This window comes from Puma concolor, chromosome B4, assembly GCF_028749965.1.
Source record: "Puma concolor isolate L17-30 chromosome B4, mPumCon1.1.hap2, whole genome shotgun sequence".
NCBI lineage: Eukaryota > Metazoa > Chordata > Mammalia > Carnivora > Felidae > Puma > Puma concolor.
Window position 1 is genome coordinate 79,206,848 of NC_141673.1, and position 23,577 is coordinate 79,230,424.

The window sequence follows — 23,577 nt, forward strand, 5'->3', positions numbered from 1 at the left end:
AAAAAAAAAGAAACATTAAAAAATTTTTTTTAAACTGCTGAATTAATGTGACGCCTATGAGAATAGATACAAAAGTCACAAATAGGGGCACCTGGGTGGCTCAGTCCATTAGGCGTCTGACTTTGGCTCAGGTCATGATCTTGTGGTTCCTGAGTTCGAGCCCCGCATGGGGCTCTGTGCTGACAGCTCAGAGCCTGGAGCCTGTTTCAGATTCTGTGTCTCCCTCTCTTCTCTGGCCCTCCCCCGTTCATGTTCTGTCTCTGCCTCAAACATAAATAAACATTAAAAAAAAATTTTTTTTTTTAAGTCACAAATACTTTAACAGTTTACAGTGTCATTTGAACAAATAAATTGTTCTGGAGGAATCATTTAATATTGTACCTCTGTGGAACTAGGAAAGAAGTATTCTGAAGAACCACCAGGTTTGTTGAAATAACGAAATCCCAAGTTTAAAATCAAATTGTGTCTTGCTTACCTACCTCCTTCTCTATATAAAAAGTAAGTTAGGGGGTGCCTGGGTGCCTGAATTGGTTATGTGTCTGACTCTTGTCTTTGGTTCAGGTCATGTTCTCACAGTACGTGAGTTCGAGCCCCACATCAGGCTCTGCTGATAGCACAGATTCTGCTCGGGTTTCTGTCTTCCTCTCTCTGCCCCTCCCTGCTCATGCTCTCTCTCTCAAAAATAAACATTAAAAACATACTAAAAATCACTTGCTTTCAGAGTCATTTTGTGCCCTTAATTTTCCTCTGGAGATTAGGTAGGGGTTTTTCTTGTTTGTTAGTTTTTAACACATGTAGGTCTATAGATTCTGTGAAAATGCTTTCATTAGTCTCTGGGCTCCGCAAAGCTCAAAATGGTTAAACACCAACCACTGCTTAACTGGGTTGCTGTAAACAAAGCCCAAAATGAAACCCCTGTGTATTTGCTGCAGATTCCCAGGTGCCTCTTGAGTGCAGGAATAAGCTCAGAAAAGGTTTAATAAGTTTATTAAGTAATCATCCATTAAAAGGTTCATATGCTACTTGTGTGTTGCATCAGGGCAAGTGCCTTGCACCTTACTGCATTTAACACTGCTTGGAAGAGTGTGGACCTAGGATTTAGACCACTTTCAGATATTTAAGCTGAATTTTATTAGGACGAACGTAAGGTCACAGAGCTGCATAAAGGATCAGTCAGAAGATACCAGGCTATTTTATTTTGCCTGGTATGTAAAGACGAATATTATTAAATCTGAAGAATGGGATGTCTTGCAGGGCTGTTGGGTAAGTTTTGTGGAGATCCCCACCAACAAAGAAATCATACTGAAGGGGCTCTTGGGGCTCAGGTCGTGATCTCCTGGATCGGGAGTTTGAGTGCTGATGGTGCCAAGCCTGCTTTTGATTCTTGCTCTCTCTCCCTCTCTGCCCTTCCCCCCCGCCCCTCAAAAATAAATAAACTAAAAAAAAAAAAAGTATTAAAGTAAATTTAAAAAAATCATATTGAAGATGAACACTTGATTCACAATAGCTGATTATAAAAAGGAAAGCCTCAGTATTTAGCTATAACCCTAACATTTCTTAGGGTTACGATTAACCCAAGCATAATGACTGGCACAAACTGGTTTCTTGGTCAATCCAGGCAGTAGTTCCTACCCGAATGCTGTGTTTTTTTGTTTTGTTTTTCGAATACTGTTTGGTTTTGTTGGCATGTTTATTTGTGGAAAGGGTAGGGGATTGTGAGGGGAGAGATAGGAATCTCTGTTGTAATAGGATTTGGTCTGTGTATTAATGGAATGAACTGGCCTTTCTTGCTGTACTTCCTTTGTCCTTGCTGAGAAGGGAGGCTGAAGTTTTCTAGAGTCATTGATGAAGCTGTAAGAGGAAGTGTGGACTTTTGACCTTCTTGATGGTAATGGAGAATGTTAGGGGAGTTTGGGGAGCCCCCATATTAGTGCGAGGACTGGAAAGAGTTATGGAACATTTTGGCCTCAAAACAGGAATATACAAATTGAAGCAATAACTTCTACTTTTCTACCACTTTTTTTTTTTATTTGTATTAATTATCCTGTGTCATTTGACATTATTTTTTTCCAAAGCAACACATAACCATTTTCATTTATCACCTGGGTTTATTTGAAAAAAAAAAAAGCTGTTTCATTTCACAGGCCTCCCCACACCTTTTCCTACTATGGAGTATATTCATTATTTTTTTTTTCTCTCAAAATCAAGTTCCCAAGTACTCCATTGAACAAAAATAATCAACTAAGAATATTTTCTTGTTTTAACAATTCTTAAATTGAAGAAACTTTAACCTTAATTTTTGAAATGCATCAGTGGACTTCTGCCCCACCCATCTCCCTTCTTTGCCTGCTTCTCTCACCAACAAAAACATTAAAGAACACTTGATAAACAATAGCCCTTGTTTAAAATGAAAGCTTCAGTGTTTAGCTGATTGTTTGCTAATAAAATATTTTCTTAAAAACAAATCAAAAGTCCTTGCCCATATGTCAGAATTCCTCCATCTCAGAGAGACATACACACAGCCTGGATATTACATTATTTCTCTGAATTGCTTTCATAAGTACTTACTCTGGTATACTAACCAGAACTGAGGTGAAATGGGATCAGACGAGAGATCATCCAGAGTACTAAAGTTTTTGTCTTACTCCTGTATTTCAGTGTATTTCTAAAAGAACTTTAAAAGGATAGTGTTCTGTGTTTATAACTCCTAACGCTATAAGCACCAATCTAATTGGTATTAGTAACTTATTGATGATGTATGTGATGCTTTTATGATGATTTTTAGTTGGATCCTTACATACACTTGTCCATTGGGGTTTAGTTTGTATATCCATTGCCTTTTTATTCCCTCTCTTAGTCCAGATGTTCTGGTGAAAATGGCCCTTGGTTTGGATTTTTTTTTTAATATTTTTAATTTATTTTTGAGAGAGAGAGTGGAGGAGGGGCAGAAAAAGAGGGGCCAGGGACAGAGGATCCAGAGCGGGCTCTGCACTGACAATAGGGAGCCCATGTGAGACTCACTCCAACTCATGAACCATGAGGTCATGACCTGAGCCGAAGTCGGATGCTCAACCGACTGAGCCACCAAAGTACCCCCAGTTTGGATATTCTAAATTTCTTCTAAGGTGTGTATTTACTGCCAAATACATTTTTTTTATACGTCTAGCTCTAGGACTGTTTCTTCCTTCCTTGCATGATGTTGAGTTTTTTTTTTTTTTTTTTTTGATCATGAGAATCAATAGTTTATCTCACCCTACATTTCTTGGATATCTGCCTCACTGCTCAGGCACAGGACTTCATAGAAGAGCTCTAAAAACCTCTGTAACAACTGAACAGACCAATGGTCAGGAAATAAGAGCTCGTTTTTAATCCATTTTAATGATTTTATAAAATTATTATTCTTAAATCCTGACTTTGGATTTTTGTGAATTTTACATCCTCCTTTCAGTCAACTTGCCAGCTTAGAACTTCTCTTTATCACAGAAGAAATCCCCTCTAAACTTCCCATAGGGCAAGGTATTATGGGTTGATGACTATTGAGCTACTTGTGTGCTTAATGTCAAATAGTGGTCAAATGCTCAAAACTTCCCCAGCTGGGAATCATTTCAGTGTAAAGGTGCAGAATAGAAAGGGGGTGCCTTACTTTACATTTTAGGATGTGCCCTTTGTTGTGCATGATTCCATCATTTTATAGTGGGGAGACTTTGTTACATTTTTTGCTTAAAAAGTTGATTTTTAAAAATGCCTCCCTCCTCTCAGTTTTAGAATGAGTGTGGCCAGGAGGGTAGAAGGAGGTGTGATAGAGACCGACCTTGTTAAAAAACTGAGTTATTTTTTGTGTTTTATACACTTGCCGGGGTAGTGCCAAGAATGGAGGGAGATCCAGGAGGACTTCCCCACAGCCCTTCTGTCTGGCTTGGTCATGTAATATCAAGTTGCCAGGGTTGGGGTGGAGCAGACAACTCTCTCTTAATGGTTTCTTGTTATAGCCCTCATAAAGCTGTGTCAATTCCCCTGGCTTTACAGACTTGCCCAGAAGAAAAGATGTTTGGTTTTCACAAGCCAAAGATGTACCGAAGTATAGAGGGCTGCTGTATTTGCAGAGCTAAGTCCTCCAGTTCTCGATTCACTGACAGTAAACGCTATGAAAAGGACTTCCAGAGCTGTTTTGGGTAAGATCATCTGATGTTTTTACCATTCTTAGAGTGAAAAAGATCATAGCTTACGGAAATCCTTCCAGGCGAGGCAGGCAATTGGAGCAATGTGCTAATAAATTAAAATCACTTACATTCTCATCTAGGCTATTTTAAGGTTCTTGCTTTTAAAACAAATCAATACTGACAGCCTACCCTTTTCCAGATTATAAGGAACTACAAATTGTGAAGCCCCTTGTAGTTATAATCAAACTCTTTTGTTTTTAACATCAAGATATAAAAGACTTTTAAGAAATTACTCTTATTCTCTCTTATACTAGTTGTCCTCTGGTAGTTTTCTGTTCTTTGCATTGTTTTTCTAAATTATGGAAATGTATTTTAACCCATCCTGCTGAGGATGCTAATAAGACTTAATGTTCTGCCCTGAGATCTGTCAGGGTACATTTCATTTTATAATTTTGTTCTTTATTTTTTGACAATAATCCTGCTTAGTAAAGTGGAATTTACTTTCCAACAAATACTTGGATAAAATAGAATAGTTCATGTTGAACCATTTCCCATGTTAGAAGTAATTTTTACCACTTTGTTTCTCTAATCAAAATACTTGTTGATTACTTATTGTTAATCCTGTATTTTGTGCTTATTTTGAAGGTTGTCAAAAGAGTTTCTGCCAACTTTGCCTTTTTAAATTACATTTGTCACTTAATGTCTTCATTTCCAATGGTATACATGATAAAAGTTACCAGTATTTTTCTGTATGTATTTATAATAGAGGAAAAGTGTAGTAATGAAAGTTCTTCAAAGATATAATTTATAAAGAGCTTGGTTGACTAGTGTTACAGATTTCTTCCCCTTATGCAGATATAATCATTTTTTAAAAATTACAGTGCCTCTTGGGTTTTGTGTGTTGTAAAACCAGAATATCATGACACATTATTTTATGTAAAGAGTGGCGTTTTGTTGCTTATGGAAATATCTACACACTTCAGAAAAGATTAAGTGGACAACCTTGTTTTAAACCATAGTGACCAGGATCTCCTCTAGGTCTTAAATTTTATTATTATTTTATTTTAAAATGACCAAATTGCAGTACATAGAATTGGTTCATTGGATCTAGGAGTTAATTATATTTCTAAAATGTACTATAGAAACTATGTAACTGTATCATCCAGGACAATTAGCAATAGCATCTATAAACTGTAATTGTATTTTTTTTTCCCAAAGAAATACACTGGCATGAATTCTTAAGTATAAATGAGTCTAATAAAAGTTTGATTGTTTTCTTACTAGGTTGCATGAGACTCGTTCAGGAGACATCTGTAATGCCTGTGTCCTGCTTGTGAAAAGATGGAAGAAATTGCCAGCAGGATCAAAAAAAAACTGGAATCATGTTAGTTCATCTTTTGTCTTTCTCAGTTATACCTCTATTACATTTATTTGTTTTGAGAGAGAGAGAGAGGGAGAGAGAGAATCCGAAGCAGGCTCTGCACTAACAGACGCAGTGTTCAATCCCATGAACCGTGAGATCATGACTTAAACTGAAATCAAGATTTGGGTGCTTAACTGACTGAGCCACCTGAGTGCCCAGATAACTTCTATTACATTTAAAGTAACATTAGTTTTTTCCCAATTTAGGAAGTAGTATGTTCCTCAGATGGAAAAGTGAAAAGAATAAAGAAAAACACAAGTTGCTGCTCAGATATAATTACTTAACATTTTGGCCTGTTTAGAAGCAAAATTTTGAGTAGTGTATCATTTCCCTAAGGCTGTATCCAGTATCCCCATTTTAGAGATTCACAGTGTACATTTCATGTATTTCCTAAGGTTAATTAGACATGGATCCTTTTTTCATCTCAGGGGAACATTTATCCTAATTCCTGGAGGTAGTATAATGAGCACATAGGATTTAGCACCAGAACTGGATTTGAATCCTGCCTTACTAGTTGCGAATTTTGGGCAAGTTCCATTTACTTATAAAATGGAAACATAGTAGCTATCCCACAGAGCTGTTGTGAGAACTGAATGAGATTTATATATAAAATGAAACACATAGTGATCAGTTATGTGGAAGCTATTCTTACTCTGTATATTTAAATCTAGTTGAGATTGTAGTGGTATGTAAATGTGTATTCTGTTTGCCCTTTGTCATTGGTTTTCAGTGATCAGAACAGCACTGTTAAGTCTTATGCTAGCTTTTAAAACATTTATGGCATTTATACAAAATACTTGTTTTTAAGCCAGCATGCATTTAGTCTTTATCTTTTTCCCCCTAACACTAGTATTAGCCTTACATTTTCCTTTGGTTACTGTGTTAACATTATTTTGATAGGTTTTTGTGGGTCTGTTAATTTATAAAAAGGGAATTTTCTTTAATAGTTTGTCTGGAGAAGTTGAAAATTGTGATTTTGAAGGTGATGACAACCTTTTTAAGGGTGCAAATCTGCAAATAGTAAATGTGAATAAATTTGTAAGAAATACCGTGTAGGTCTAGACCAATGGCCATGGTAGACTATGGGAGAACATGCCATTGCCATCATATAAATGACCTTAGGGATTAAAGTGTATGGTGAAAAGAACATAAAGCATAGTTGTGAAAACGTTAATTTGAGTCTTGTATCCCTCTCTACCCATTCTTGCCCACTTACTAGTTTAGTGAAGTAAGGCAAAAGATAATTTCTTGTTTTCTTTCACCCTAAATTGGAGTTAACAAATAGTCCCCTTACTGCTTTGTAGTGAAAGTAAACTCAAAAGTGTATGAAAGGGGAGCCTGGGTGGCTTAGTTGGTTAAGCATCTGACTCCTGGTTTTGGCTCAGGTCATGATCTCACCATTTGTGGGTTCAAGCCCTGCCTCTGGCATAGCACCGACAGTGTGACAGCGTAGAGCCTGCTTGGGATTCTGTCTCTGCCCCTCCTGGGAGTGTGTGTCTACTCTCTATTTAAAAAAAAAAAAAAGTATGAAAGCTTTTTGCAGACTGTAAAACCCTGTCTGATAGAAATGTTAGTTGTTGTAAGTCTTGATTTTCTTTAACCTTTTGGGTCATTCTTACCATATATAAATCTATTTAAATTTTTTGTACAGTATATTGTTACTATTGCCTGCTTTGAAGAAAAAAACCCCACGAGATAAATTATTCTTTAATACCATGTGATGATTAAAAGTGCACATGGGCTCTCAAACACTCTTAAGTAGAAAACTGCTTCTCAATTTAGGCTCCTTCAAATAGGCATTTGTCTGAAGTAAAGGAATACAAGAGGTGTCATTTTTTAAGTGGTATTAAATATTCAGTATTTTCTTCCAGGTGGTAGATGCAAGGGCAGGACCCAGTCTGAAGACAACATTGAAACCAAAGAAAGTGAAAACTTTATCTGGAAACAGGATAAAAAGCAACCAGATCAGTAAACTACAGAAGGAATTCAAACGTCACAGTAAGTTTGAGGTTTTGATACTGAAACAAGAGTAGTTAAGAATAGTTGTTTGGTTTTTATTTTTACCTGGGGGTGGCATATGGTATGTATAGATTTTTAAAGTTATTTTCTTTAAAGTGTTGCAAGGCATTGTCAACGTGGTAGAGATATTTCTGTGAAATCTTTTAAAATTTTTAATGTTTATTTTGTTTTATTTTTAATGTTTATTTTTGAGAGAGAGCATGAAGGGGAGGAGAGGGGCAGAGAAGAGGGGGACACAGAATTTGAAGGAAGCTCCAGGCTCTGAGCTGTCAGCACAGAGCCCAACATGAGGCTCAAACCCACCAACTGAGAGATCATGACCTGAGCTAAGCTGGGTGCTTAACTGACTGAGCCACCCAGGTGCCCCTTGAAACTCTATCTTTAGTCCTGATGACATAAAAGTAATTTGACTAGCTGACCACTTCCTTCAGATTGTATGGAGATCGCTCTGACCACTCTGATCTGTTTATTGACATGTTAAGTTCTAGAAGATGAATTTTTCAAGCTTGTTTACTTGATTTTTATGCATAAGGAAATAGAGGTCTGGAGATGTGCAGAAAGGTATGTAAATAATATTAGTGGACAGTCTGAGACTAAAGCCCAGGTTTTCTGTAAAGTAACTTTAGAAATCATAACTTACATATTGCGGTAAAGCTAGCCTCAGGACTTTCAGGTTTCTGGGACAGTGTGTGTTGTGTGGAGTGATGGAATGGGAAAGGAATGATAAATTAATATCAGGTTCATCTACTCTTAAAGGAAGTTGTTGAGGGGGAGAGCACCTGTAGTGGTACTTCTGTATTTCGGAATTTAGATTTCAGCTTTTGAAAAGGAATTGCAGTGCATATAATGTTGTTTGTTATATGTAACACAATGAGGGGAGGGTTTCTGAGGCAAAACAACTGAAATCAAACGCATTAGTATTTCTGTCGTAGAAATGTAGTCATATTCACAAAGGTGGAATAAATAAAACTTGCATGGGCTAGTCAGGTTTGGCTACCCTAATGTTATAGTTGACGTCAGGCCAGATTTTGTGGCCAAATGGGTTAGGAATAGACTCTGTTTTCAGGGCTTTTTCAAAACTGTAGATGAGGTTGTGGACTGGTCAGAGAGTTTTCAGGATTATAAAAACAATTTGTAGGACGCTGTTAGACAAAATATCATCAATGCTTGTTTTAGAAAAATGGTAAAAGAGAGTTAAATACACTGATAAGGTAGAGTGAGGAAAGGAAAACTGTCATCTCTTGGGACATTTTGGTAGATGTATCAAGCATTTTACACACATAGTTATCTCAGTAATTTGTTTTAGAGATTAGGATAGGAAGTAGAGTGGTGATTTAACCTTGAGCCAGGTTACTTAGTAAAGATGATAGAGATGAGTTTGACCTCAGGTTTGTCTAGCTTCAAAGCTGTTTGCTCTTTCTGCAACACCACCCTGCTCCTTGAGGTAGTATATAACCAGTGCCCACGACTCTGAAGCCTTTGCAGATCATCTGCTAATTTTCTGCTCTTTTAAGTAGGTGTTACCAGTCCATAGTTATTCTGATGATATGTTTAATCTTCGACTAAAATATTTTAATACTTTATAGTAAAATATTTAGGTGATATGAAATAGGTGTGTATTTTAACTATACATGTTCTTTAAAAGTTTTTTTCAAGTTTTTCTTTACATTCCAGTTAACAAACAGTGTAATAATAGTTTCAGGTGGAGAATTCAGTGATTGATCACTTACGTACAGTACCCGCTGCTCATCACAACAAGTGTCCTCCATTAACCCTCAGTTTGTTCTCTATAGTTGAGTCTTTTTATTTTCCCTATGTTCATGTTTTTTTTCTTAAATTCCACATGAGTGAAATTACATGGTATTTGTCTTTCTCTGACTTACTCATTAGGCATAATCCTCTCTAGCTCCATCTACTTCATTGGAAACCTTTTTCTTTTTGAATCTCCTTTTTAATGGCTGTGTAGTATTCCATTGCAGACACTCCCCACCCCCACATCTTTATCCATTCATCTATATAGATGGACATTTGGGTTGCTTCCATATCTTGGCTATTGTAAGTAACACAGCAGTAAACACAGGGGTGCATATATCTTATCAAAAAATTAGGGTAATAATATGATCAAATAATCATTCTATTTTTAATTTTTTTTTGAAATTTATTTATTTATTTTATTTTTAAAAATTTACATCCAAATTTGTTAGCATATAGTGCAACAATGATTTCAGGAGTAGATTCCTTAGTGCCCCTTACCCATTTAGCCCATCCTTCCTCCCACACCCCCTCCAGTAACCCTCTGTTTGTTCTCCATATTTATGAGTCTCTTCTGTTTTGTCCCCCTCCCTGTTTTTATATTATTTTTGTTTCCCTTCCCTTATGTTCATCTGTTTTGTCTCTTAAAGTCCTCATATGAGTGAAGTCATATGATATTTGTCTTTCTCTAATTTCACTTAGCATAATACCCTCTAGTTCCATCCACGTAGTTGCAAATGGCAAGATTTCATTCCTTTTGGTTGCCGAGTAATACTCCATTTTATGTATATATACCACATCTTCTTTATCCATTCATCCATTGATGGACATTTGGGCTCTTTCCATACTTTGGATATTGTTGATAGTGCTGATATAAACAGTGGGGGGCATGTGCCCCTTCGAAACAGCGCACCTGTATCCCTTGGATAAGTACCTAGCAGTGCAATTGCTGGGTTGTAGGGTAGTTCTATTTTTAGTTTTTTGAGGAACCTCCATACTGTTTTCAACAGTAGTTGCACCAGTTTGCATTCCTACCAACAATGTATGAGGGTTCCTTTTTCTCCACATCCTTGCCAACACTTACTTCTTGTCCTTTTTTATCTTTTTTTGGATAAATGTCTATTAACATCCTCTACCCATTTTGTAACTGGATTGTTTATACATGTTCCTTTCTTAACCAGCTATCACCAGGGGAAAAGAAAAAGACTGAGCCAACCCTCCATTCTCACTAAGTGTTTTAATGAACATTTGAGAAATAGTAATTTTCTTCTACCACTTGAAGGTTAGAGGAATTGATTATTCATATGTATGTTCTTAGCTCCTCCCTTTAATTATGGGAAAAGTGAAACCTGACTAAATTTCACCTTACCTAAGGGAATATGTCCAGTGTAATTTTAGATTTTTATTATAAAGCTGTGTTGTGGAAGGAGGGATTGGAGACTGAAGATAAATCCCTTTGAAAAAGGTGTGTGGGCTTTGGAGGCTTAGACTGAAACTGGGTTTTCCCATGTGCATTGTGAATTGCTAGCACCTGTGTGCAGCACAACAGTTTTGATATACTTCAATTTTTATATACATCACCCACTAAATGGTGTCCCTGTCTCTTGTTATATATTTGCTTCCCTGCATCCTGCATTTACCTGACTTTTTTCCTGAGATATTCTTTCCTTTGGGTGGTGTACTGCAAAGGCATTAGACCTAGAGCTTGAAGATCAGGATTTGAGTTACCGTTCATGAAATTTAACTTAACATAGAACCATAATTTTCTTATCCGAGAAAAGGGGATAATCAACTAAAAAGATTTTGTAAAACAAAACAAATTCCTGTATAAATGTTAGTTTCTTCTTTTTGTCATTCTTCCTAAAATCTACAATGAATTCTTGTTGCTATGGAATAAAGCTGAAAATCCCTAGTGAGTCTTTGGAGGTCCTATTTTAGGCAAAGAATATTTGGGCTGAGTCCATTCCCTTCCTGTGCATAGTGTGTTCTGCTTCCACTACCCCATGCTTAGCTAATTACTCTTCTGTGCCTTTTCAAATCCCACAATTTTTAAGATTTTAAAAATTGTGGTTCTTTGAAGAATTTCCAGGCCTGCATTCCAGAAGAGTTTTCTTCCTAACTGCTTTTTATATAGTTATATTCTAGTGTCTCAAGTGTTAGATTAAACCATAAGAAACGGCCATTTTTATAGGTAGAAAATGATCTAATAACTGCTGCTTCAAATGTTCCATAGCTATTAAGCACTTCCTTGGATAGTGACTTTTCTTCTCCAGCATAGAGCTGACTGCTGCTGCTGCTAATTGTTTGCGAAGCCTTTTAAACATTCCAATAATGTTCAACATTCTTTAAATTTTAAAGCCTGCTATTCTTGAGGATTTTATATGTAAAATTTTGTTAATACAAAGCATTCTGCGGTCTATTCGTAGGTTTTCTTTGGTCTATTTCTTCCCATGTAGAGTATGACATGGGGTTTGAGGTCTAGTAGATAAGTACTTAATAAATACTTAATTGCTTCTTTGAATTGGAGGGTTGCTCTATCCACCTATCCTGGGGGCGGGTGGTGTGTGTGTGTGTGTGTGTGTGTGTGTGTGTGTGTGTGTGTGTGTGTGTGTGTGTGTGGTAATCTCAACCCCTATTTGTGATAACTGCTGTCACTGTAGAATAGCAGTTTGATAGCCTTAGAGCATGATGACCATCCACCAAAAGACTCATTTTCTGGCTAGTAAATTTATATGGAGTCTTCTAAGGGCAAAAGTACTAAATCATGTTTAATGTTTAGCTTGTATCTGATGAATTGCCTTTATTCCTTATTAAATCAGGATCTGTTGTTTTCCCTTTATCGGTAGGGTGTTGTTTTTGGTTGCTTTTAAGATTTTTTCCTTTATCTTTAGTTTTCAGAAATTTAATTATCAATGTGTCTTGGCATTGATTTCTTTGAGTATATCCTGTTTGGGGTTTGCTCAGCTTCTTGAATCTCTCTATAGGTTTGTCTCTTGCCAAATTTGGCAAGTTTTCAGCCATTATATTTCCTTGAGTATATTTTCACCTCCGCCCTCTTTTTTATTCCAGGACTGCAATGACACGAATGTAGATTTTTTTGTCATAGTCCCAGAGGTCTCTAAGGCTCTATTCATTTGTTTTCTCTGTGTTGTTCAGGTTGGGTAATTTCTGTTGTTCTTTCTTCCAGTTCATTGATTGTTTCCTCTGTCCCCTCCATTCTGCTGTTGAGCTCCATCCACTGAGCTTTTTATTGCATTTTTTTTCTTTCTTTTTTTTTTTCGCAGCTCAAATTTCAGTTCCACTTGGTTCTTCTTTATAACTTTTATTTATTTTTTTAAATTGAGACGTGTTTGGGGGGCCTGGGTGGCTCGGTTGGTTAAGCGTCTGACTTGAGCTCAGGTCATGATCTCGCGGTCCGTGAGTTCGAGCCCTGTGTTGGGCTCTGTGCTGACAGGTCAGAGCCTGGAGATTCTATGTCTCCCTCTCTCTCTCTGCTCTCTCCCACGCTCGCTCTCTCTCTCTCTCTCTCTCTCTCTCAAAAATATTAAAAAAAATAAATACATTGAGACCTATTCGCTGATAATATTTTTGTTTCAGGCATGTTCAACGTTTATTTATTTTTGGGACAGAGAGAGACAGAGCATGAACGGGGGAGGGGCAGAGAGAGAGGGAGACACAGAATCGGAAACAGGCTCCAGGCTCCGAGCCATCAGCCCAGAGCCTGACGCGGGGCTCGAACTCACAGACCGCGAGATCGTGACCTGGCTGAAGTCGGACGCTTAACCGACTGCGCCACCCAGGCGCCCCTTTTCAGGCATGTTCATAATGGCTCACTAAAGCATTTTTGTCATGATTATGTTAAAATCTTTGTTAGATCATTCTAACATCTCTGTCCTCTTGGTGTTAACATCTACTTCCCTTTTCACTCAGTTTGAGATTTTGGTTCTAGATTTGAGGGACTTTTTTTTTTAATTGAAACTTGGATTTTTAAAAATTATGTTATGGATCTTCTTTAAAACTTTGGTTTTACTGTCTTTTTTTGGACACCCTTTTATCAGGGGCAATGAGACAGAGGCATCACTTTGTCACTGTGTGGTGGTGTTAAAAGGTTCCCCAGTTAACACCTGAGGTGGGAGGAGCTCCTCATTGCTGTGGGATGGGGGTGGGAGTTGAAGTTCCCACATGGTGGGGATACTCATTTGTGGTGGGCCATGGCTAAAGTCCTGACTTCTCAACAGGCTTCCTCTGACACCCTGGTGGATGTGTTGGTGCTTTGTAACAGTTTTAGGAGGATGGAAATCTTTGGCTCCCCACTTGGCCTCTGCTGGAGTGGGTGGGATTGCGGCCTCTGTTTTCTGTGGTGTTTGGCTGGAGTAGAGTGATTATTACTCTGATAAAATTATTACTCTGATAAAAGTTTCCTGTCTTGCTTAGGCTGCCACTTTTCTGCCCCTTTGACTAGAGAGCAGGGTTTTGTTGGTTTTTTTTCTTTCTTTCTTTCTTTTTTTTTTTTTTTTTTTGTCTATACCCATCGGTATTTCTGTGCTGCTGGCTTCTCTAGCTCGAAGACTGGATTTATGAGGCAAAAAAAGAAAACCTATAAAAACTAGAGAACGCACCACCATGTCCTTCCTTAGGTCGAGCTCTCTCTTAGCCGTTGCCAACTTTCAGAGTCATTAGGTTTGTTTTATATGCAATATCCTGGGTTTTTAGTTGTACTTATTTATTAGCAGGAGGAATGGGGAAAGGTATGTCTACTCCTATCTTCCTGGAAGCTTACGGCCTCATTTTCTTTTTAGAAACACTTGTACAAATATCTTCAAATATCAGTAGTGAATAGAAAATAAATTCTTTTTTTCTTTCTACTAACTCACAGTTTTTTATGCTGAGCCTTAGTTACATATAATGAAATTAAATTATAATTTTTTTTCCCTCTTTATTGCAGATTCTGATGCTCACAGTACCACCTCAAGTGCCTCCCCAGCTCAGTCTCCTTGTTATAGTAACCAGTCAGATGATGGCTCAGATACAGAGATGGCTTCTGGCTCTAACAGAACGCCAGTTTTTTCCTTTTTAGATCTCACGTACTGGAAAAGGTAAAAGCAACAAAATATCTCTCTAACCAGCAAACCTTCTTAATTACAGGCGATGGTTTCCCACTTCCTTAGCAGTTAAATGGCATTTGGCATACAGCTGGTAGCACACATGGTTGGAGGTGGATAAGCAAGAATTGAGCCGAGAGCTGTGATTTATGTGCTTTTCCTATTAAAATTGATTTAAAATAAAAATCATGTTAGGGAATGTATGTTTCCTGTAATGGAGTAGACTGGGTATTCTTTCTGACCAACTCTCACTGAAAAAAGTAAAAGCTAGAAATACATATTTTTAAGTCTTTAAAAGTAGCATTGATAAGTGAACAAATTAGTAAGGCATAATCAGAGACCAGACCAAATGCTAAGTAAATGTGGAACCCCAAAGTCGAAAAGAGGTAGTAGATTTGGAAAGAGAAAAACAGCTAAGGATTTTATTTTCTGTTTCACAGATTCGAGAAGACTAACAAATTAAAAGTGAGATAATAAGCATTTATTTTATGATAGAATTCACGCATAGATGATTATATGAAACTATAGAACATGAAAGACAAAATAGTTCTTTAACAGTGAGAAAATAAAGACTATTTTCAAAGGAACAGCACTAAAAGCTGAGTTCTCAGTATGGACAAAGGAAGCCAAAAAATAATAGATTAATATCTTCAGTGGGCCAAGAGGTAGTAACTCTCAACCTAGAATTATATATATGTGTAGCAAAAATATCCTTTGGGGGGGGGGGGGTGTGCTTGGCTGGCTCGTGGGAAGAGCATGTGACTCTTGATCTTGCGGTATGGAGTTTGATCCCCACATTGGGTGTAGAGATTACTTAAACAAACTTACCTTTTATGAACAAGGGCATAAGACTTTGACTAGGAAAAAGGTTGAGAATTTGTCATCAGACCGACCCTAAATAACAAAGTTCTACAGGCAGAAAAAGAGATCCTAGATTAAAATTCTGAGAAGGATAGATAAAGTAGCAAATATTTAGGTAAATTTAAACAAATTGCTTAAAATAATAATAGTTGTGGGGGTAAAAACAGTTACAAAACAGTAGCATATAAATCAAGGGAATAAAAGGGATAGGAGTTAAGGTATCCTAACATCCTTTGCCTTGTCAAATATAAATATGTTGAATAACTTTGGGACTTGAGTAACTGTGTCCGCACTCATAGAATTAAATAAAAAGAGTGAATACCTCCAGAGTCAAGAAGGGAAGGGCAGAAAATGTAAAAATATGCTTAAAAATATACCTAGCAAAACAAAATGGAAATAGAAACCATGGGTCCAAGAAGACAGTAGAATAAAAATTAGAAAATCTTTATAACTAAAAAAATAACTGAAAAATACCACAAATCAAAACATGGTATGAAATTAAAAAGAATTGGAGGAAAAATTAATGCTTTCAATGCTTAGAAAAGAAAAAACTAAAAATTTGTGAAATGATAAGCATTCAGTTTAAAGATAATGAAGCCCAATACAAAGAAAAATAAAAGCAATGAAGTCCTAAAGATACAAACAGAAATAAATGGAGTAGAAAACTGGTAAGCAATGAACAGGATCTGTAAAGCTAAGAGTTGGATCTTGAAAAAGACCTGACCAAAAAAATTAGTAGAGATGAAGCAGATAAAAAGAGATCATATTCATAAGCACCTTAGACAAAACAGGGAGATTTATCTATAATTAAGACAAATGTAAAAGACAGTAGGACATTAAAACAACTGTATGCTAGTAAATTTGAACATACAGATGAAGTGGATACATTAGTAGAAGAAGACAGTTTTCCAAAACTGTCTCAAGACAAAATAGAAAACTTGTATAGTGTTACAATAGAGAAGTTGATTCAGTGGCCAAAGTCTTCTCTCCAAAAATCCCAGGCTCATCTTAGGCACGTTCTCCCAAACAATCCAGAAACACATGATTCTGATCTTGCATAATGTTTTCAGATTATGAATAAAAGAGGGCATAGGCCCTAAGCATTCTCTGAGGCTAATATATATAACTTTGATACCAAAAGAGTATATCATGACCAGATTGGATTTATCCTAGGGGTGTAAGATTGCTTTAAACATTAAAAGTCAACTGATAGAATTTGCCACACTGACAGTTTGTAAAGGAAGGAAAAAAATGCCTGTCATCTTAGCAGTACTTTGAAGATGTTTGATATATTTGAATGTACCTTCAAGGTTTAAAATAAAACCTTTAGTAAATAGGGATAGAAGGGAACCGCATTAATAATTAATTGGCATTTTCGAAGAAACATGAACATATTTCAATTCCTATATACCAGCCACATAACTTAGAAGAAAAAAATGTTAGACGCACATTGATGTGTACAGCATGTTTATGGTAGCAAAAGTCCCATCAAAAGGAGTGTGAATAAATTCACATGGTGGAATACTATACACAAAACGAAATAAAACTTTGACAATGGGTCTGAACCTCAATTAATGTTGAGAAAATTGCAGCAGTAGAGTATGATTCCATACATGTGTTTCTTTTAAATAGGAGATAGTTGAGCAATATATGCAGAGATGTAGACTTGTTTTAAAACTGTGAAGTGTAGGGGCGCCTGGGTGGCGCAGTCGGTTAAGCGTCCGACTTCAGCCAGGTCACGATCTCGCGGTCCGTGAGTTCGAGCCCCGCGTCGGGCTCTGGGCTGATGGCTCAGAGCCTGGAGCCTGTTTCTGATTCTGTGTCTCCCTCTCTCTCTGCTCCTCCCCCGTTCATGCTCTGTCTCTCTCTGTCCCAAAAATAAGTAAACATTGAAAAAAAAAAAATTTAAAAAAAAAAAAAAAACTGTGAAGTGTAAAGCAAAAAGGCCCTGATAGGCTTAAATTGAAGTTGGAGTGAATGAGATTGGGCAGGATGGGACTGGAGAGAAACATACAGGGGGACTTCACAGGAAATGATTATTCCCTTAGAGTATGTGATCCGTGGGTGTTTGGTAGTCATTTTTAATGCCTATTTGTATATTTGAAACAGTTTACAACTTCAGGAGCAGCCTCTGAAACTGCTGTCTCTCAGAATGATCCCCACACCTTAATCTTTGATAAGGTTCCAGTGTGGAATTTAAGGGACCTGGGTAATTCCCATTACCCAGTTAATTGGGGTCTCTCTAGGAGCCTTTCAGTTGGAATGTGATAAGACTGTAAAAGTAGAACCTTTTGATCATGTTGTACTAGTTATAATTATGTAGATTTTTTTGTTGTTGTTGTTGTATTGCTAGTTTTCTACCTTATTAATAGATTCCTCTCCCATTTTTTTCTTTTAGACAGAAAATATGTTGTGGGATTATCTATAAAGGCCGTTTTGGAGAAGTTCTCATTGACACACATCTATTCAAGCCTTGCTGCAGCAATAAGAAAGCAGCTGCTGAGAAGCCGGAGGAGCAGGGGCCAGAGCCTCTGCCCATCTCCACTCAGGAGTGGTGACTGAGGTTTAGGTAGAAGGGGAACAAAAAAACGATTTAAATTTTGGAAAGAAAACAAAGCAACAAAACCCTCCTATTTTTAACTTGGATACCTGCTATTCTGCCAAAAGACACTTTCTAGAATAGTTTTGAATGGGTTGTTATTTCTCCTCCAGTTCCACAAACTCTGAAGCCAGTGTCTAGCTTACTAAAAGAAAAAAAGTGTACATAATATTTAAGATGCTGAGTATTTCATAGGAAAGCTGAATGCTGCTGTAAAGTGCTCTTTAAGTCTTTTTTTTTTTTTTTTTTTTTAATCCCCTTCTAATGAATGAATCTAGGGGAATTTCAGGGGACAGAGATGGGATTTGTTGTATGATAAACGTATGTAGTTTTAGTCTTTCTATATTGAGAAGCAGTGGTTGGGGCATTTTAAAGATGGCTGGCTATACTTGTTTTCCTTCATGATAATAAATTTGTCATAACTCAGTAACGTGGACTTGCCCCAAGAGGTAGTTGTTAATAATTTAAGGTCTTGCCAAGGTTCTGATGATTCAAACCTGTACTACTGAATATTAAGCAGGACAGACTAAGCTCTCTGGTGCAAATGCCTTGAAGGAGTAATTTCTAAACATACAGAGAGGTAACTTGAGTGTATATGTTGCATCCTCTGTCACCTCCCTCCATATTCATTTTTGATAAAGATTTTAATCTATATTGAAACTTCTAAAGCAGAATCAAAGCTCCTCTGGGGAAATGTCAAGTTTTAGGATGAGCAATCCTAAATGAAGAGAACCAAAGCATTACCGCATGGTAGAGATCACATTCTATTAAAAATGTTAAATTATCTTTAAAAATGTACAAGTCTTCAGGATGGCACACACAAAAAAACAAAGGTTAATGCTTCTTGGGGCACATTTCTTAGAGGGCTTGCTTAGTGTGTAAATAATTGACTTTTGTTTGTGTTACATGACTGGTGACTTCATTGAAAATCTGCGCAATTCAGTTTTAGCTCTGGATTACTTCAGTTGACCTTTGTGAAGGTTTTGTCTGTGTAGAGTGGTTGTTTGACTGGTTTTAACCTATTAGGGTTTGGGTTTTTTTTTTTTTTTGTTTTGTTTTTTTTCCACTCTATATTAAAGTAAAATTCTAAAAGAAAAGAGGTGTGTGTTAATGCTGAGTGGGCTGGTTTAGGTTTGACTTCTTTTAGTCAGGCTTTGTGAACATTGAGATGTTAGATGATGCATCCTGAACACGGAGCTCTTCGATTCCAAAATCTTCATTTGAAGCCTTTTTACTTGAACCCAAACCAAAGTACTGTCATTGCCTCTTTGTTAAACGTTCAGGAATAACCTATCACCGGTTCAGACTTCTCATAATTAGGGAGGATCATTTGCCTACCTTATAATAACATGACTCAGTGCTTATTTTTAAAACTGGATTTTAAAAATTAGTATAAATAACAGTAAGGAGTGAGCCACTTTTTACGGGCACCATATAGTTTTATAATTCTTAATCTAAACTTAAAATTTTATATTTCTTCCTTATGGCAAAAACTACAAGCCACCATGTGCACAGATTACACCGTGAGTTGGGTTGGCTCTCCCACAGCCTCTGAGGTGAATTACAAGAGTCCCAGCCATTATCATCTTCCTCCTGTTGTTTCGAAATGGTTTTTTTTTTTTTTTTTTTGTACATTTTGGCTACAGTATTGGTGGTAGAATATACTATAATATGGATCATCTCTACTTCTGTATTTATTTATTTATTACTAGACCTCAACCACAGCCTTCTTTTTCCCCTTCCACCTCTTTGCCTGTAGGATGTACTGTATGTAGTCATGCACTTTGTATTAATATATTAGAAATCTACAAATCTGTTTTGTACTTTTTATACTGTTGGATACTTATAATCAAAACTTTTACTAGGGTATTGAATAAATTTAGTCTTACTAGAAAATGAAAGAAGATGTTTTGTGGCTTTGTTGAAAAGGTGTTCTTAGGTAAGAATGTTTTTGACCTTCACAGATACGCAGTTTTAACCCTTTCGTATTATAACAAGCCCTGAGAGAAAAAGGCCTCTTTACCAAGAGATACTTTAAAATAAAAGACGTTTTAATTGACATGCCCAATAATTGACCTAGTAGATAAGATGATTTTAACAATGAAGGATAAAGACTCTTCAACGGTTGGTTGGTTGATTTCGTTTCTATTTTATTTTAACTTAATTTTATTACTTTTTAAATGTTTCCAGTGTTTTAAGGTCTGTGTTGTGGTTTTATTATTACTGTCTATGGGCATAGTGGGAATCGTCATTGAGACTTTAAAGAAATTATAAAAATTGGTTATAGGGAAAGCTGGATTTGGGCATTGGGGTCAGACCTGGTCTCTGATGTCTGGCTTTGCCCCTTTATTAGCCATTTGAGTCTCTTTGCATTTGTGAGCCTCCAAACTTCTGTAAAATCATTTACTTTCCAGAATTATTTACTTTATAGAATTATGAGGAATCTAAAGGGATGTATGTAATCCATATCAAAGTTTTAAAAACAGATTGCTTATTAGTTGGGAAAAGTGGATCCTGTGGGCCAAACTTTCTGTACTATCGTTAGGGCTTAAATTTGCTTTGGGATCTTGCAGATGATTTGCCAGTACCTAATTTAGTTAACGGTGAAGTTACCAAGTTACCCTGAAGTTAAGCTCAGGTTGTCAGCAGCATCTGTGTCCTGTGGCTTTAGGATGGAGAGTTCAGATTCCTTATTGGCTGTGGGGCCCCTTGGCTCATTACCACCTGGGTTCTCCTGACTTGGCCGCTTGGTGCATGGAGCCAGCAGGTCTCCAGAGCCAGTTTGCTGGTGAGTCGGAGTGTCCTCAGGTCCTTCCCACATTCTAATGAAGAGGGTTACACAATGAACACCATGAGGTGGGGTGTGGGGCCCATGAGGGACATCTTAGAGTGTTGCCTGCAACAGCACCTCATTTTCTTTTCTAACTTGAAATTGGGCCTCTTTGCCCTACATTACAAGTGCTTTCTGTAGCAAGTACAAAAAAAAAAAAAAAAGTTCCCCTACGGTGGGTCAGGCACTTTTAAACATTGTTTAAACAACTTTGCAAAGTTTAGAAAAAAAACACAAAACCTGTTCACAGGTGAGTAAGTAGAGGTGCAAGAAGGTCATGTAACTTAAATAAAATCAACTTTCCTGATTCCAAAGCCTTTGCTGTCTGAATCGGCCCCCGTCTCTGCTGTCTTAACCTGCATTTGGACGTGGTCACCTTGCTCTCTTGAAGGATGAAGATGGGAGGCAAGTTTTACCCTGGCTGAGAGGTTAGCTGTTAACTGTCTAAATCAGTTGTTCAAGTTTTGTTTCTTAATTTTGATGTTGTGCCTATTAATACACTGTCTTTTTGTGTAGAAAATAGTCTTCAGGCAGTTTAGTGAAACAACTGGATATTCTAAAAATAAATGAAGGTGTCCAAAGCTAACTGCTTGCTCTGCAGTGAAGAATGGAAGGTACCCAGGGAGCCTCTTGATCCATCGTCCCTATGACAGCTTCCTAATGTTCCAGATTTAGCATTGTGGTACTTCTGGCAGTCATTTTGTGTGATGTTCAGTGAACTGGGAAAGGGGGAAAAAGCCAAATTGGATCAAAGATAATTTCACAGACTCATGTTCTCAAAGGGATCTGAGGGTTCTAACAGTTTCTCGAGCTGTGGAGTTTGGTTACTCATTGTGATCATGAGAATGCTTTAGGTTTCAGATATCTTGCACCCTGGTTAGAAACTGCTTGTTACTGTATGCTGGGTTAGGGAGTCTTGGACATACATAGTTGCAGGCTTTAGTCTGAAAGAGCCTAATCTTTCAGTTTAGAGAACTGAAGAGATTTTGGCAAAGCCTGTCCTTTTGTCTCAGTGCTTGAAAGGGGAAAAATCATTTACTCCATTGTAGAACTTCAGTTCTCTATACTTAACAGCTTACTAGCTTTAACATAATCCATGGTTTTTGCTTCTGCATTTTTGTAATGACAAAGAGTGGTGGTTTTTTAAAAAAACTTTTTTTTTAAGTTTATTTACTCATTTTGAGAGAGACATCATGAGTGAGGGAGGGGCAGGGAGAGAGGAAGAGAGAGAGAGAGAATCAATCCCAAGCAGGCTGCACACTGTCAGGACAGAGCCTGACGTGGGGCTCGAACTCACAAAACCGTGAGATTGTGACCTGAGCTGAAACTGAGAGTCAAGTGCTTAACTGACTGAGCCACCCAGGTGCCCCAAGAGTATTTTTTTTTAAATATGAAATTTATTTCCATACAAGGAGTGGTTGTTTTAAATATCAAAAATTAAGTCTCAAAAATCTCAAGATTACTCAGCAAGTAATTGGTATGATTAAAATAGGAGCCTGAACAATTATGCATCCCTCCCCGCCTTTAAGGTAACAAGTGTATTCTTTACCTACAACTGCCTTTATAATCCACTCCATTGTTGGTTCTGTCCCCACCACTCCAGGGATCACTGATGGCTTTCCCATGGGGAATTCTCCAAAGCCCTCATTTTTTTCATCCAGCCTCTCAACAGCACTTGATTTAATGGATACGTTCTTTTTTGAAACATTCTTGGCTAATAACTACAGCTTCTACATTCTCCTACCTCGGATGCTCAACTGGCCAGGGTCATCTTCGGCCCTCTTCCCAGACCATCTCCATTCTTACAATCCCATGCACTATGTAAAATATGCAGGCATCTTCCAAGTCTGTCTCCAGAGCTTTTTATCAATCAGGGTGCTGGCAGGAAATAGATGACTTACTGCAATTGGATAATTTAAGGAAACTTTAGTAAAGGGACTTTACAAAACTGTGTGCACAGGGTAAGGAAACCCCAGGGGGGAATGCAGTTCTCAGGCCCGGTTGCACTGGGACTGGTAATGGTGCTGTTACCACCTTTAGGTCTGAAAGGTTGAGGGGGAGGAGTGGTAAATGGAACCAGGAGATGGGCTATATAGAAAGGGTGTGAGGTTGTGGAAGGCACCAGGAATAAATACATAACAGAGCACAATACATATTTATCAGTTATAATTTTGTAGTTTCAGAAGTCGTTCATAGAGTTGAGTTTATGCTATTGGTCTTGATGAATATTAAGAATTTAAAATATATTTAAACTTGAAAGGGCCGTACAAGAGTATAGCCTCTCCCTAGATCCACCAGTTGTTAACATTTTACCACATGTATTTTATCTAATTTGTCTTGCTGAATCATTTGAAAGTAAGTTGTGACAAAACGGCACTTCCTCCCTGTATACTTATTCATCTCCTGTATTCATCTCCTTGAAATAAGAATTTTATACATGAAGCCACAATGCCATTGCTCCACCGGAGACAATTAACAATAAATGAATAACATCTAACATAGATTTGTAGGAGATAAATTGCCCCTGTTGTTCCAGAATATCTTATTAAACTTTTTCCTCATCCAGGATCTAGCCAATGAGGTTTTTGTATACATTTTAATCTGCTAAGTCCTCTGCGTTCCCCCTGCCCCCCCCCCCCCCCCCCCCACGACATTGAACTTTTTGAAGTGTCCAAATCCATTTTACAATGTCCCATATCCTGGATATTTTTCTGATTTTTTTAGTAGATTTGGGTTATACTTTTTGGTAGGAGTATAACAGGCTGTGTGGTTATCTCTTACTGTGTCATGAAGATGTACACAGTGTTAACTTGGCACTGTTTGGTGATGCT

The 23,577-nt window shown here is 37.3% G+C and overlaps 1 protein-coding gene across 1 annotated transcript; it reads left to right on the top strand.

Annotated features, from left to right (window-relative positions):
• Positions 1-246: 246 nt before the first annotated feature.
• SINHCAF (SIN3-HDAC complex associated factor) lies at positions 247-21,332 on the top strand. The gene is made up of 5 exons (XM_025930868.2): positions 247-4,172; positions 5,445-5,544; positions 7,455-7,581; positions 14,300-14,450; positions 17,716-21,332. The coding sequence occupies exons 1-5, from the start codon at positions 3,871-3,873 to the stop codon at positions 17,873-17,875; spliced, it is 840 nt and encodes a 279-aa protein (XP_025786653.2). The 5' UTR covers positions 247-3,870; the 3' UTR covers positions 17,876-21,332.
• The last annotated feature ends 2,245 nt before the right edge of the window (positions 21,333-23,577 follow it).